Raw genomic sequence first — 13,715 nt, 5'->3', positions numbered from 1 at the left:
TCTGGCTTCGGAGAATAGTCACTGTGTCGGGGTCCTTGGGTCCCAGCGATGGTGCTGCCCGGGGCCCTCTGCCCTGTATCCTCACTTCTGGGAGGCAGACAGAGGTTGCCTTTCCTGGATGAGGGCAGCAGAACAAAGACCTGACCCGATGGGAGCCTGTTGTCATGGGGACTGAATGCTGGTTGCTAAAAAGCAAGTAAAAATGAGCTCATGCGTGTGCTTCTGCTTCCTACCTTATCAAAACACCTCCGCCCCCCGCCAGGGTTGCGTGACCATAACAGGTGGCATTTGCCCCAACACACCCAAGGTGAAGTCCTACGTTGATCGTGCCACCAAGGCGCCCATCACCAAGAGTTTTCCTGCAGACTCCAGCTGGGCCTCCATGGTTTCCAGCATCTGATTCCAGAGGCCACTGGGCTGTGGCTTGTGCTCTGTCACTCAGAAAAACTTTCACAGGTCCTTGTCTCTCTCCAAAGACATTTCCCAAATGATCAGCGTGGTGCCTGGTGCCACAGGAATAACCCTATCCGCAGTGAATGTCCAGCCTTCCCTCTCTGCCCACCTCTTGCCCCTGTCCACAGAGAAGTCCCTGCTTGGACTCTCCCATGAGTCCTCTTCCCGGTTTGCCCACTCATCCTCCTCTCCAGGCCACCCTGTCCTGGGTCCCTGCACTGTGCCAGGTGTTGCTGTGAGCTCTCAGCATAACAAGCCCATCCCACGGAGGAGGGAACGTCCTCCCAGGGAGCACCTCACACCCTCAACCTCCCCCAGGGCCTGCGCTGAAAGGAAGTATGGACAGAAAACAGCTGCCTGGACACGCTTCCCATTCCATAGTGGGCCCCAAACTTAGTAAGGCCAGCATAGATCAAGGCTGCTCAAAAGCACATAGGATCCCTCTAATCCCAGCACTTCGGGAGGCCGAGGCAGGTGGATCACTTGAGGTCAGGAGTTCAAGACCAGCCTGCCCAACATGGTGAAACCCCATCTCTACTAAAAAATACAAAAATTAGTTGGGTGTGGTGGTGCATGCCTTTAATCCCAGCTGTTCAGGAGACTGAAGCAGGAGAATTGCTTGAACCCAGGAGGCAGAGGTTGCAGTGAGCCTGGATGATGCCACTGCACCCCAGTCTGTGTGACAGAGAGAGACTCCATCTCAAAAAAAAAAAAAAAAGCACATAGGATCACATGAAAACCATCAAAAATGATGTTTATCCAGATTGCTTTGTTATGCTATGTGTTTTACATGTATATTCTATATATTTACATGTGTGCATATTCACACACATACGTACTCTCACACACACACATGCATAAACCACATATACAGTCATCCCTCTCTATCTATGGGAATTGGATACCAAAATCTGAGGATGCACAAGTTCCTGAAAGAAGATGACACAGCATTTTCATGCAGCCTACACACATCCTCCAGGTGCCTTAAGCCATCTCTGGATTGTTAGTAATGCCTAATACAATGCTACACATCGTTTCATTTTCATGGAGTCAGTGTAGCAATGGTGCACTTTTTGAAATTTTGTGAAAAATTTTTTTCAAATATTTTTGATCTGCAGTTGGTTGATTTGGTTGGTTGATTTCAGGGATGTGCAACCTACAGATAAGGAGGGCTCACTGTCTTTGATATACCATATATATGGTGGCCATGCACCTAACCCATACTGAGTATTCTGAATTTGCTGAATGGTGAATTTTAAAGGAAAGGCAAATTCAGTGAGTGAGTCCCGGCAGCTTCTAAGATTCTGTCTTTAGAGACGTTTCCTCCTGCAGCACAGACCATCAAAGCACACCCTTGTCTTGGGTTTTTCTTTCATTGTCCGTGGATATTGTGCATCTGTTGAGAGACCTGTCTGTGACAGTGTCATCTTTAAAAGCCAAAGGTAACCCTCATTGGCCAACCATGTGCTTCCTGGCTGCTGACCCATGGTGCAAGTGGAAACAGACACACCCAAGCATGTGGCTGGTTTGGGGTGGGCTGGAGAGTGCATGTGTGGGTTTAGGAGATCCAGGCCATGTCCTCGTGTGTGCGTGTGTGTGTGTGTGTGTGTGTTTGTGTGCATGTGATCAGAAGAGGGAGAGGCACTGCCAGAGAAAGCAAATGGAATGTGGCCAGACGAGCTCATAAAGAGTCGTACACAGTTCACATCCCAGTCAGGTGGCCAGATCACCTAGTAACCAATTTGACTGGGTTTTTAAGGATTGAGGAATTCCTGAGATGGACCTGCCAATGGGGCAAAACCCACCATAGGCCACTCCGTAGGCAGAGGAGTGCAGAAATCAGTGCAGGTGCCTGTTGGGCAGCCAAAGTCAAGGTGTGAACAAGGGAGGCTGAGCTCAGCAACCAAGCATCCCCCGAATGCTTGGTCAGTTGGAATCACTGGTCCCTGACAGTGACCAGCTCTCCCCAAGCCTGTGTCTCTCCTCTTGTGTCCACCATCCTCCAGCTGGTAGGACCCCACCCACACTGCACAGCCCATCTCCCATCCTTCCTAGCCCCCAATTCCCTTTTCTGTGGCCACTTCCAGCCCGCCACTGGTCATCTGTCCTCTGGAGAGGGACCCCACACCGTATCTCATTGGCAGTGTCCTGAGCTGAGTAATGTCTCCAAAACTCAAGTCCACCCAGGACCTCCGAATGTAGACTTATTGGAAATAAATGCAGATGTAATTACCTGGGCTGACATCATCCTGGATTTGAGTGGGTACTAAACCCAAGGACTGGCTGTCCTCATGAGAAGACCACAGGAAGACACAGAGACTCCTCACGTGGGGAGCAAGTGGTGGGTGGCACTGGCTGCGTGATGGGTGACAGAGGCAGGCGTCGGAGTGATGCCCATATGACAAAGAACACCGAGAGCTGCCAGCACCACCAGATTCTGGACCAGGCATGACGGGCTCTCCCTCAGCCTCTAGGAGGAACCATCTCTGCTGCTCATACCTTGATTTTGGATTTCTGGCATCCTAAACTGTGGAAGAATAAATTTCTGTTGATTCAAGCCCCTAGTCTGTAGCAATGATTACAGCAGCCCCAGGGAACTCACGTGGGTGTTGTTCGTGTCCTTGTCTCTTTGTGTCTGTTTCTGACCCCAGAGAGGGTCAGCTGCCTGCAGACAAGTGTCTTCTTTCGCTTTATGTGCTACAGAGCCCTAGCCCAGAGCCACGAGGACCAGGGGAGTGTGAGTAGCAGGGACTGGGTCTCACTGAATGCCCGTGGCTTCTGCTGGCACTTGGACTTCTCCTGTGTCAACCAAGAGACGCAGAATCAAGACCTCAGGGCCCTGTGCCTCGCAGCCTCTGTGGCCAGGACATTGAGAAGGAACGGACTTGCTGGCTCTTCCACTCTCGGCCTTCCTGACTCCCCTTGAACCGGAGTAGCCCCAGCTCTGCAGCCCTTTGCCTTCACTCACACCCCCCACCACCTGAGACCTAAAATCAGCACTGGCCAACTTAAACCCAGCCCTGCACGGGAAGCTGCAATGAACCAGGCGAGTTTGACATAGCAAAAATCCAAAGCAATTTAATCCACCCTGGAATCTTTCTTCAGTATTAGCTAAAATTTTACAAAAATAAAACCAGTTCAAAATCTCCTCCAAATGACACCATGCTTCACCCTGCTCGCTGGAGTTCTGGATGTGCCTGTGTGAGATAGCATTGCTGCATTGCTGTGTATCAGTCTGCTTCTCGGTTTTTTTTTTTTTTTTTTTTTTTTTTTTGAGATGGAGCCTCGCTGTGTCACCAGGCTGGAGTGCAGTGGGGTGATCTTGGCTCACTGCAATTTCCGCCTCCCCAGTTCAAGGGATTCTCCAGCCTCAGCCTCCCAAGTAGCTGGGACTACAGCTGTGAGCCACCACACCCAGCTAATTTTTGTATTTTTTAGTGGAGTTGGGGTTTCACCATGTTAGTCGGGCTGGTCTCGAACTCCTGACCTCAGGTGATTCACCCACCTCGGCCTCCCAAATTGCTGGGATTACAGGCATGAGCCACTGTACCCAGCCCCGTTCCTTTCATTTTCTTCTGAGTCTGCTGTCTTTTGAGCCAGGTGAAGCAGTAAGTGAGCTAGGCAGCTGAGTCGAGGCATTTCTCAGGCAGACACTTTGCCTTCTCTGTCTGTGAGAAATGTGGGTGGGTCAGGGACAAAGAGGAAACTGAGGACCCTGAAACTGAACCCTGTCCTCTGGCTGTCAAGCCCGTGTTCACCACCCCCCTGCTTACTGCGGAGACTTCAGCAAATTTAGAAAGTAGAAAACAAGGTTTATCATTGTTTAACTTATGCCCTAAAATACATCTAAAACCTAAACTGCATCTTTAATAGCTGTTGCCGTTCTGAGATACTCAATCTGTTTGTCTAAGTCATTTTTACCATAAGCTGGCTGAAGTCTTTATCCACCATGATTCATCTGTTGCGTTCTGAGGTTGTAACTTTTCCTGGGGGTGGTAATGGCTGAAAGGGCTATGTTTACCGTAGCACTTGCGCCCAAGTCTCTGCCTTCACACTGTGGGAAATTGTCAGACGGTAATGAATGGCCCGGGTCTGGCTGAACTTTGCCACCAGACAGGCTTATTCTTGTGACAGTCTAAAGATCGCTGTTCCTATTATTTGGTCTGCAGGATTTCTATTGATTTAAATGTTTTGCTTATCTTCACATTTCATGGTGCAGGGCAGCCCGGGACTGATTTAAATCACTGCAGTCATTTGGGCTTAGTGTCAGGTTGTTCCCACGCTAATTTGGTCTGGGAATAGCTTGCGTGCAATCACCTGTTGGACACTGACCCCACATGTAGAGACAGGGTGTGCCCTCAGTGCTGGGCAGTGTGGGGCAGCCCCGACTCATTCTAGGAGCTCCCAATCTGGTCAATTTGTGACCAAGACAGAGCACACACTGATTTGGAAACTCATGGGCACTGAGGGGCAGCAGCCTTGTCAGAGAATGAATTTGATTTTCCACCGTGGCAGTTAAGCCTGCATAAGACTGCATCCTGCACCAAGCGCACACAGGAGCATACATGTGCCTGCGTGTGTACACAAACACACACGGAGTGCATGGACATCTCAACCGATGAGGCTGCGTGAGCGCTGCGCTGTTCATCCCAGGGTTATTCCCTGAACCCTGATCTAGTCTCCCACCTCTGATAATTCTACAGTAAATCTGCTTTCATCATCTTCCAAAATTATGTGGTGCCCAGAAAAACATGAACCGGCCTGCTGCTGGATAGAGAAGGTCACCACACACACCTGCTGAGTTTGAGGGAGTTTGCATTTGGAACCAGTGGGGTTTGTGCAAAAATTCACGACCTCGGTTATGTGGACAGCAGAGGTTTCTGTGAATAAGGCCATTGAGGTCTCTGCCATCCCATCCTGAAATGAGCATGGACATTTGGTCCTGGGATAGTGGGAAAGTTACAGGGCAGAAGCTCTAAACCGGGAGAGAGAGCGCGCACCCAGGCCCTCAGGAGGAAGGGGAATAAAGAGGGGGACTTAGAGCAGGCCTCTCAGGAGAGATTTCACGGTAAGAAAACAAGTGTGTGAAGCCTGTGACCTCCAGGAATTAGCATGTGTTTGTTTGTTTTCTGTTCCCTTTGTTTGAGACATGAGCTCTGCCCTGCCGAAGCCCCAAGGTTGTCATGCTTCCTCTGAGCATGCTGGAGAGAGGCCACCAGAGCTTCAGTCGTGAGGGAGACTGGCAGCCTCAAGTCCCACTAGCTCCTTTCCATAAAGAGCAGTGACGTAACAAGGAAGAATTGCTCCAATTAAAAAATAAATAAATAAATAAAAAATAAAAAAAAGACTGGGCGTGGTGGCTCACACCTATAATCCCAGCACTTTGGGAGGCTGAGGCGGGCGGATCACGAGGTCAGGAGATCGAGACCATCCTGGCTAACACAGTGAAACCCCGTCTCCACTAAAAATATCAAAAATTAGCCGGGCGTGCTGACAGGTGCCTGTAGTCCCAGCTACTCCAGAGGCTGAGGCAGGAGAATGGCGTGAATCCAGGAGGTGGAGCTTGCAGTGAGCCGAGATCGTACCACTGCACTCCAGCCTGGGCAACAGAGTGAGACTCCATCTCAAAAAAAAAAAAAAAGCAACAACAGAAAAACAAAACAAAACTAAAAGCAAATGTTCTTATACAAAATGCATCTCTTTTATTTTATTAATGACTAATAGTAATGATTGACTTCCTATTCTTCAATAGTGTTCGTGTAGTTGTGTGGTTCATCTCTGGTACATGAGCTGCTGAACTCTCTAAAAGCATGGAGCCTGCCACTGAAACAGGAGCATACAGAAGATTAGGAGGGAGAGGTTTTCTAGTACTTCAACACTCAGGAAACTTGGTGCTTAGTCCATGTCTTGGATTAGACTTGCTGGAAGGGGGCTGGAGCTAATGCTATCTGCAGAGCCTCTCTTAGAGTGTGAAAGTCAGCAAGGTGGTCTTTCAGGTGAAGAAGCAGCTGCCATCATTCTTGAGGAAGTCCTTGAGTCCTAAGATGACCAAAAGGCCCTGCTTGCAGGACCTCGGGGAGAACTATCCCCTGGACACTGCGTTGATGCTTTTCCACATCCAATTTCCCAAATCCAACAGTCTTGGCAAGAGCCGCTGGGCTCACCTGGGACTAGCATCAGGCCCCGGGTAGACAGCTGGGCAGTGCTGTGTACCCCCATGAGGGACGCAGACCAAGAGGCTTACGAAGGCACTGGAAGATTGGGTGGCTGTGGGATGACCAGCCCGATGATGGCCATGGGAGCCTGCGATGCTTCTGCATCACACTCTGCTCCACGCTCCCATGGGGGATGAATCAACCCCAGTCATTCAGATAGGACACCTGCCAAGGCTTACCCTTCTCTGCCCCTGGGGAGTTTTCACAGCTGGAGGAGAGGCAAGCCTTAAAGACAGGTCCTCACAGACACTGCAAAACTGCTGTGTGTACAGAAGAGGGGTCTATGACAGGAGAGAGCTCTGTAGAACTGGGGGTCACGAGGTCCTCTGCAGGCTGTGACAGGGTGGGGCAGGGTTGGGAACCATCTGTCTAGAATGATGGAAAGGAGTCTCAGTCTCTCTAATGTTTGCAGTCAGGCCACACGCTGGCTGTATGCACCACTTTTGTTAGATTAAGATGTGGTTGAAGTCAGTTCTGAAAATAAGAAAAGACAGAAGAGCATTTTCCAGTGTAACTCTGAAAACCTAGGGCGGTGACTCTCCTAGCATGGCCCCCACCTGCAGTGCAGCAGCAAAGTCACTGTTAGAAGTGCAGGCTCTTGGGCTCCACCCAGACTGGCTCAAGCTTGAGCCCTTTGGGGGTGGGGTCCTGTGGTCTGTTTTAATAAGTCCTCTGGGTGATTCTAATGCACATTCAAATTGGAGAGCTGCTAGTCAGGGGGTGAAGCCACCATCATGGGGGTTTGGACAGCTGGCTCTGACAGTGGATAGGTAGGAGGTACAGGTGCAAGTCACCATCACAGCACAGCCCGGTGTCCCCTCTCACTGCACCATCGGTAGGATGCTCAGGTTGGATCCCATGAAGCTGGAGGAAGAAGCACTAAGCACTGACTTCCAGATCCAAATCCCAGGCCCCCCTTCCACTGAGTAGTATGTTTCCTTAAGGTGCTGTGTCATATGACTTACCCACCACACCTGTCGGACACTCTCAGACCTGCCTGCCCCCTCTGTCGTCACCCAGGAGTCTGTGTGATTATCAAGGCTCCAGGTGATTTTTTGGATCCGTCTGTTTGGAAGTCACAGATCCAAGGGAACGTCTGGAAGGTGAATTCTAAACGGCTGTGCTGAGTTTTAAGCCATCGTATTTGTGAGACTGAGGAATAACTTGGATTTTTTTCTTCCTGGAATGAAAAGTGAATAAACATTTTCAGGTTTCTTCTTTTTCATCTCCAAGCATATAACCATCTTTATCCATTCAAAATATTTCCAAAATGTGCAGCTGAACATCTTTCTGTCATCTTACATAAAGAAATGAAAATTTTGAGAAATGTGGAAGCTTATTTCTCCATGAATTTTTTTTCACGGGGAATTGTAAAACTCTCGGGATGAGTGCTTCTCACACCTCCTGTGCGTAGGAATCATCTGGGAATGGCGCAGATTCTGATGCTGTGCGTCTTGGAATCAGGGATGCTGAGAGTCAGCCCTGATAACAAGCTTCCCCCCAGGCCCCTGTGGCTGGGCCAAGAACCTCACCGTAAGTAGCAAGGATTTGCAACTGTCCTAAGGCTCGGGGCCAAGTCGATTGTGTTCCTCACTTGTATCAAGTGCCTAGAACAGTGCCTGGTACTGGGGAGGTGGGCAATTGTATTAGCCCGTTCTCACGCTGCTAATAAAGACATACCTGAGATGCTCAATTTATACAGGAAAGAGGTTTGATTGACTCACAGTTCTGCAGGACTGGAGAGGCCTCAGGAAACTTACAATGATGGTGGAATGGGAAGCAAACATGTCCTTCTTCACATGACGGCAGCAAGCAGAAGTGCTGAGGAAAGGGAGAAAAGCCCCTTACAAAACCATCAGATCTTGTGAGAATTCACTCACTTACTATCACTAGAATAGCATGGGGTAATCGCCCCCATGATTCAGTTACCACCCACCTGGTCACATGGGGATTATGGGATTATGACACTTAGGGATTACAGAAACTATAGTTCAAGATGTGATTTGGGAGGGGACACAGCCAAACCATATCAGTGATTAAAATCTGCTGAATAAGTGAATCAGTGACAAAAATGAATCAAACCACATATTAATTATTTTGGAACTGTTTAAATGATACAAAAAAAACCCCAAAAACAATGGTGAGATCTCTTGATTTCTAATTGAGGCATATCTTAAGCAAGAATGGAATTCTGCGTGAGTTGCTTATCGTAAAATAAGTCTAACCCAAGAAACAAAAGATGTTGTAGACACTGATGGAAGCGGATGTGACCAATGAGTTCCTGGGACCTGCTTTCTCAGCAGAGTGACCACAGTCCCAAGGTTCTCGGTGCGCTGCGTGAGCTCAGAGGGTGTCTGGAATGCAGACAGCGGAGAAAAAAGGCAGAAATGTGGTTCTGCAGAATGTTCAGAAAGATGTAATATGTGATGGGCAGCATCTGGCTCTATCCTTGTGACCCTGATAATTCTGAAATCAAACGTGAATCTCCCCACATTATTTTTTCCAGTTTCTATAGTCATATATTGTTGACAACTTTTGCTAAAATTGGGTTTGAAACAAAGGGAGTAAGCCTCCCAGATATGTTCCAGACACATGCTGAGGGGCTCAACCATTCTTCATCCAAAGAGGAAAAAAAAACCAGACAGACAGTTTCAGCTTCTGACTTTCAGGGCCATTCGTGTCTCCGACTTTTCTCCTCTCAATGGGCAGATAAAGATGTTTGACTGCTCCATCACTGAATCCTGTCCCCAGCGATTTAAGTCACTTTGCAAAGCTCTGATTGCAGGAGGTCCTAGAAAGGTTCAGTCCCTGGTTGTTCACTGGCAGGCTGGTTTGGGCTGTGGAGAACCAGCCCCAGGCCTGATGCCTTCACTTGCTGGAATGGTCTTTGACATACTCTCTTGTAGGTTTGGGGCGCAAAGACAGTCATGCGTGTCCCCAGTTTTTCACAGTATGATCCTTGCATTTTAAAGCAACAGTTTTGTTGTTTTGTTTGCCCACCATGCGCCAGGACTTCTAAAATGTTATCTGATCCAGTCTTCTTGCAGGCGCTCCTTTAATTGCTTACATTTTCAACATATTCCAACCCTAGCCTTGTCTGAGCACAATTTACATGATTTAGTCTAGACAGTGGGTAGTTTTATTTTTCAAATGACTCAATCACAGATTCCAGTGTCTCTGTCTCTTTAGTTGCCTATCCCCTGATTTCTTTGCAGTGGTTGATCTCAGATGGGTCCCACTTGTGTTCTGTGGTGTGTGCATTAGGCCGGCTCATGAAAGATAATCTAACTGAGCCCACTCCCTTCCTTCCCTCTCTCTCCCTGTGCTGTTGATACTCCAAGTATTGTGGAGGCTTCAATAGGATGCCAACACCTTAGCAAAATGAGCCCCAGCAGCTGCCAGTGCCTACCCTCATGCATGGGGGGCCTGGGAATGTGGGTGATGGTGCCACTGTAAAGATTGACTTGTCAAGCTTCTCCCCATCGGACCACCAGAAAGGATGGCTTGGCAAGGGCATTCCCTGAAGGGCACTACTTCTTTCACGCTAGGCTCAGAGAACAAGCCTGCTATCCCCAGATATGCACAAGTTTCCTTGTGGCCACGCAACCATCATTGACACACTCAAAAAATACTCTAGACTTCAAGGCACTTCTCCTTCTATCCATACCTGAGATGAATTTTGGCCAGCCACTCCCAGTTGTAGAGAGAGAGATCACTTTGAATGGTCTGGGTGGAGGGGGCGGTGCTTTCAATTGGAGAGGCAAGAGGAAATGAGGGGTTACGCCAACAAGCAGTGACAAGGGCTGGCCCTGGGGACAAGAGTTAGGGAAGAACCCAGCCCAGGTAAGTAAGTACCCTTGCGCCGGGTCCCAAATGGTAACATCAGCAACTGTGTTCTCTGAAATACCATAAATAGAAACCACGATGTTAAGTCTTTTCATGTTTTTCAATCAGAAGGATAACTTGTAGATAACTTTATTGGCAGAGGGATCTAAGTTTGTCCTTCCTTGCTGCCTGTAATTTGAAGAGATAATATGCCCATCCATGAATATCAGCTTTTTAAATCAGTATACTTATTTATTTATTTATTTATTTATTTATTTATTTATTGAGTTGAAGTTTGGCTCTTATTGCCCAGGCTGAAGTGCTGTGGCATGATCTCAGCTCACTGCAACCTCCGCCTCCCAGGTTCAGGCAATTTTCGTGCCTCAGCCTCTCAAGAAGCTGGGATTACAGGTGCCCACCATCACACCCAGCTAATTTTTTTGTATTTTTTATAGAGACGGGGTTTCACTATGTTGCCCAGGATAATCTCAAACTCCTGACCTCAAGGTGATCCATCCGCCTCAGCCTCCCAAATTGCTGGGATTACAGGCATGAGCCACCACACCTGTCAGTATACTTACTTTTTAAAAAAGTGAACTCAGCCCCGACAAAGCCCAGGCCCGGGACCTCTCTGTTGAGACCGTATCATCCAACTCTAGGAGTTCAAGTCCCAGCCTGAGCAAGTCCTGTCACTGGCCAAGGCTGTCTTCTATCTGAACAACAGGAAGGGTTCCAGGAGCTATGTCAGCTGGTTGGTTTAGAATGCTTTGCTTGAGGCCTGGCTGAGTGCATGCCTGGTGCTTGCTTTTGGAAAAGGTGAGCAGGGATGGGGCTCGCTCGCGCGCATCCTGGCCAACCGTAACTCCACCTGCCTCTACGAGGCCCTCTTCCCCATGGAAGTCACTCTTCCCTCACTGGCCTGCAGCAGCGGGCCTCTTAGAAACGTGGGCACACCGAGGTTAACCAGGTGCCTGAGAGCCTGGGGCCATGGTGACATGTGTGTGTTGCTCTCGCAGTGCACAGCCAGCTGTGGGGGTGGCGTTCAGACGAGGTCCGTGCAGTGCCTGGTGGGGGGCCGGCCGGCCTCAGGCTGCCTCCTGCACCAGAAGCCTTCGGCCTCCCTGGCCTGCAACACTCACTTCTGCCCCATTGCAGAGAAGAAAGGTGAGTGCCTGGGGCCCCTCAGCATGGCCTGGGCATGGGGCTGGAATGTCAGGTTTCTGGAGCAGTTCCTTGGAGGGCCTGGAGTTAGGGTCTTACATCTGACCTACCTTTTCTCTCTTTACATCTTCTCCAGTTCTACAATGAAATGGTCCATAAAGCTGACCCTGCTGCCTCTCATGACACCCCAGGACAACATAGATGGTCATGACATAAGCATGACTTCTTTCCTATATCAATGTTGTTCACTGTATTTAAAGAATCAATCTTAACTAAAGCAGCTTCTCTCCCTAGGTTAAACAAAAACCTCCCTTATTAACTGGGTGCCCTCTAAATGCCATCCCTGTGCACACAGAAATGCCCCCAGCATTGCAGAGACAGATGGCCAGGTGCCCGTTAAGGCTATTCTGAGAGATAATGCGGCTCGAGGAAGGCAAGTGGTTTGGCTCAGCCAGAGGATTGGAGAATTGAAATTCAGTCAACAGAGACTCCAATGGATAGATGCATGGTTGAGTGAGTGGGTTCAGCACAAGAAGAAAAGTTCAGTTTTGCAGGAAGCTTCCAAGAAGGGTCTTGTGAAAATAATGTGTTCCACAGGACCCGCCTCAGACCTGGGGGCTGCCTTTGTGCAGCAGCCGCGGAGTGTGACAAATACGCTTTTATTTGCCAAACAGAGCTATTAGCTGAACATCAGCCACCGCACTCGGGATCACTGAGTAATGCAGCTCTGCTCATTTTCAGATGCCTTCTGCAAAGACTACTTCCGCTGGTGCTACCTGGTGCCCCCGCACGGGGTGTGCAGCCACAAGTTCTACGGCAAGCAGTGCTGCAAGACCTGCTCCAAGTCCAACCTGTGAGTCAGGACAGCTTTCCACGGCAGAGAAAGTGGCTGTGTGGCAGGGAAATTTCCCACCAATGAGCTGTGCAATCTGTGTCGGAATACATCCAAGGAAGATCAAAGCCAAAAGAAGAAAACCGTGTTAGGCTCTTTGACCAGGAGTGTATGTATGCACGTTTCACCGTGAGCCTGCGTGCAGACCTGTGTCCCCGCACACACAGCCTCTCCTGTTAGGCTGAAATGTGGCACCCTGGCAGGCACAGCTGTGGCTCGTGAGGCAGAAGGCAGGCTCCACAACGGGAGAGGCAGCTCTCACCCCTGCCTGTACTGCAGCAAAATCAAGTCAAAAAGACAGGCGGGGCTGAACTTGCTTAATGTCTGGCGCCTTATAAAAAGAAGGAAAGGCCATGAAATAAGGAACACATACAAAATATCTGCCCCCAAGTTCACCAGCCTCCCCTCCCACTGGGGAGGCCCCTCAAGCCATCAGGAGTGACCAACTTCCTGAGTGGAGGTCAGGGGAGCTCCAGGAGGCTGCCCAGGCTCCTCCTCCTCCTCCCCAGCTGCTGAGCATCTCTTACTAGGAACCTGGAGCCACCGCCTGAGCCAGCGTCATCTCTAGGGCCAGGGGACTGCATTCTGATTTGGGACTTTGCCTATGGAAATGGGAAAAATGAAATTCCTGCTAAGGTGCTTCCATCTCTTTCAGATTCATGCCTTGAAGGAGAGATTTTTATATTGTATGTTTTATCTTTCTCAGTTATTTGCAAGTGAGTGTCCTTTTAAAACCCCATTTCTTCATGCTTTTCTTTGTAAATGACAGATCGGAAGTATAGGTTACATCAAAACCCTACCATCCTGAGAAGAGTTACGGTTCTGCTATAGCAGACGTCAGCCACACAGCCGGTGTGACAATAACCTTAGAGTCCTGTGTTTTGTTTTTGTGTGTTGTGAGATTTTAATCTGTTTTTTTCTTTTTTTCTATTTTTTTTTTTTTTTTTTTTTTGGTGAGTCTGGCCATTTCTATAATGCCAGGTGGGAAGCCAGGCCGCGGGTGTTTGGGTGGGAATCTGCCCGGCGTCTCCGGCACACCCCCCCCACCCCCACCATCCTCAGCGCCGCTGCTGTTCTCCTGTCCGGCGCTGTGGCTCCATTCGGAAGGGGCACCTGGATATTTATATTTGCTGAAGCTTTATAATAAAGTTTATATTGTACAGTGTGCT

General features: G+C 49.1%; 1 protein-coding gene across 1 annotated transcript in view; it reads left to right on the top strand.

The window, feature by feature from the left end:
• ADAMTS16 (ADAM metallopeptidase with thrombospondin type 1 motif 16) overlaps positions 1-13,259 on the top strand; it is a 178,028-nt gene extending 164,769 nt beyond the window's left edge. Inside the window, exons 22-23 of the mRNA XM_037988699.2 lie at positions 11,510-11,657; positions 12,396-13,259. Coding sequence (XP_037844627.2) covers positions 11,510-11,657; positions 12,396-12,511 — 264 coding nt within the window. The 3' untranslated portion in view covers positions 12,512-13,259. The remainder of the gene's footprint in view (positions 1-11,509; positions 11,658-12,395) is intronic.
• Positions 13,260-13,715: the final 456 nt, after the last annotated feature.

The sequence above is a fragment of the Chlorocebus sabaeus genome, chromosome 4 (genome assembly GCF_047675955.1).
Source record: "Chlorocebus sabaeus isolate Y175 chromosome 4, mChlSab1.0.hap1, whole genome shotgun sequence".
Classification (NCBI taxonomy): domain Eukaryota; kingdom Metazoa; phylum Chordata; class Mammalia; order Primates; family Cercopithecidae; genus Chlorocebus; species Chlorocebus sabaeus.
This window is presented reverse-complemented; position numbering and strand designations above follow the sequence as displayed.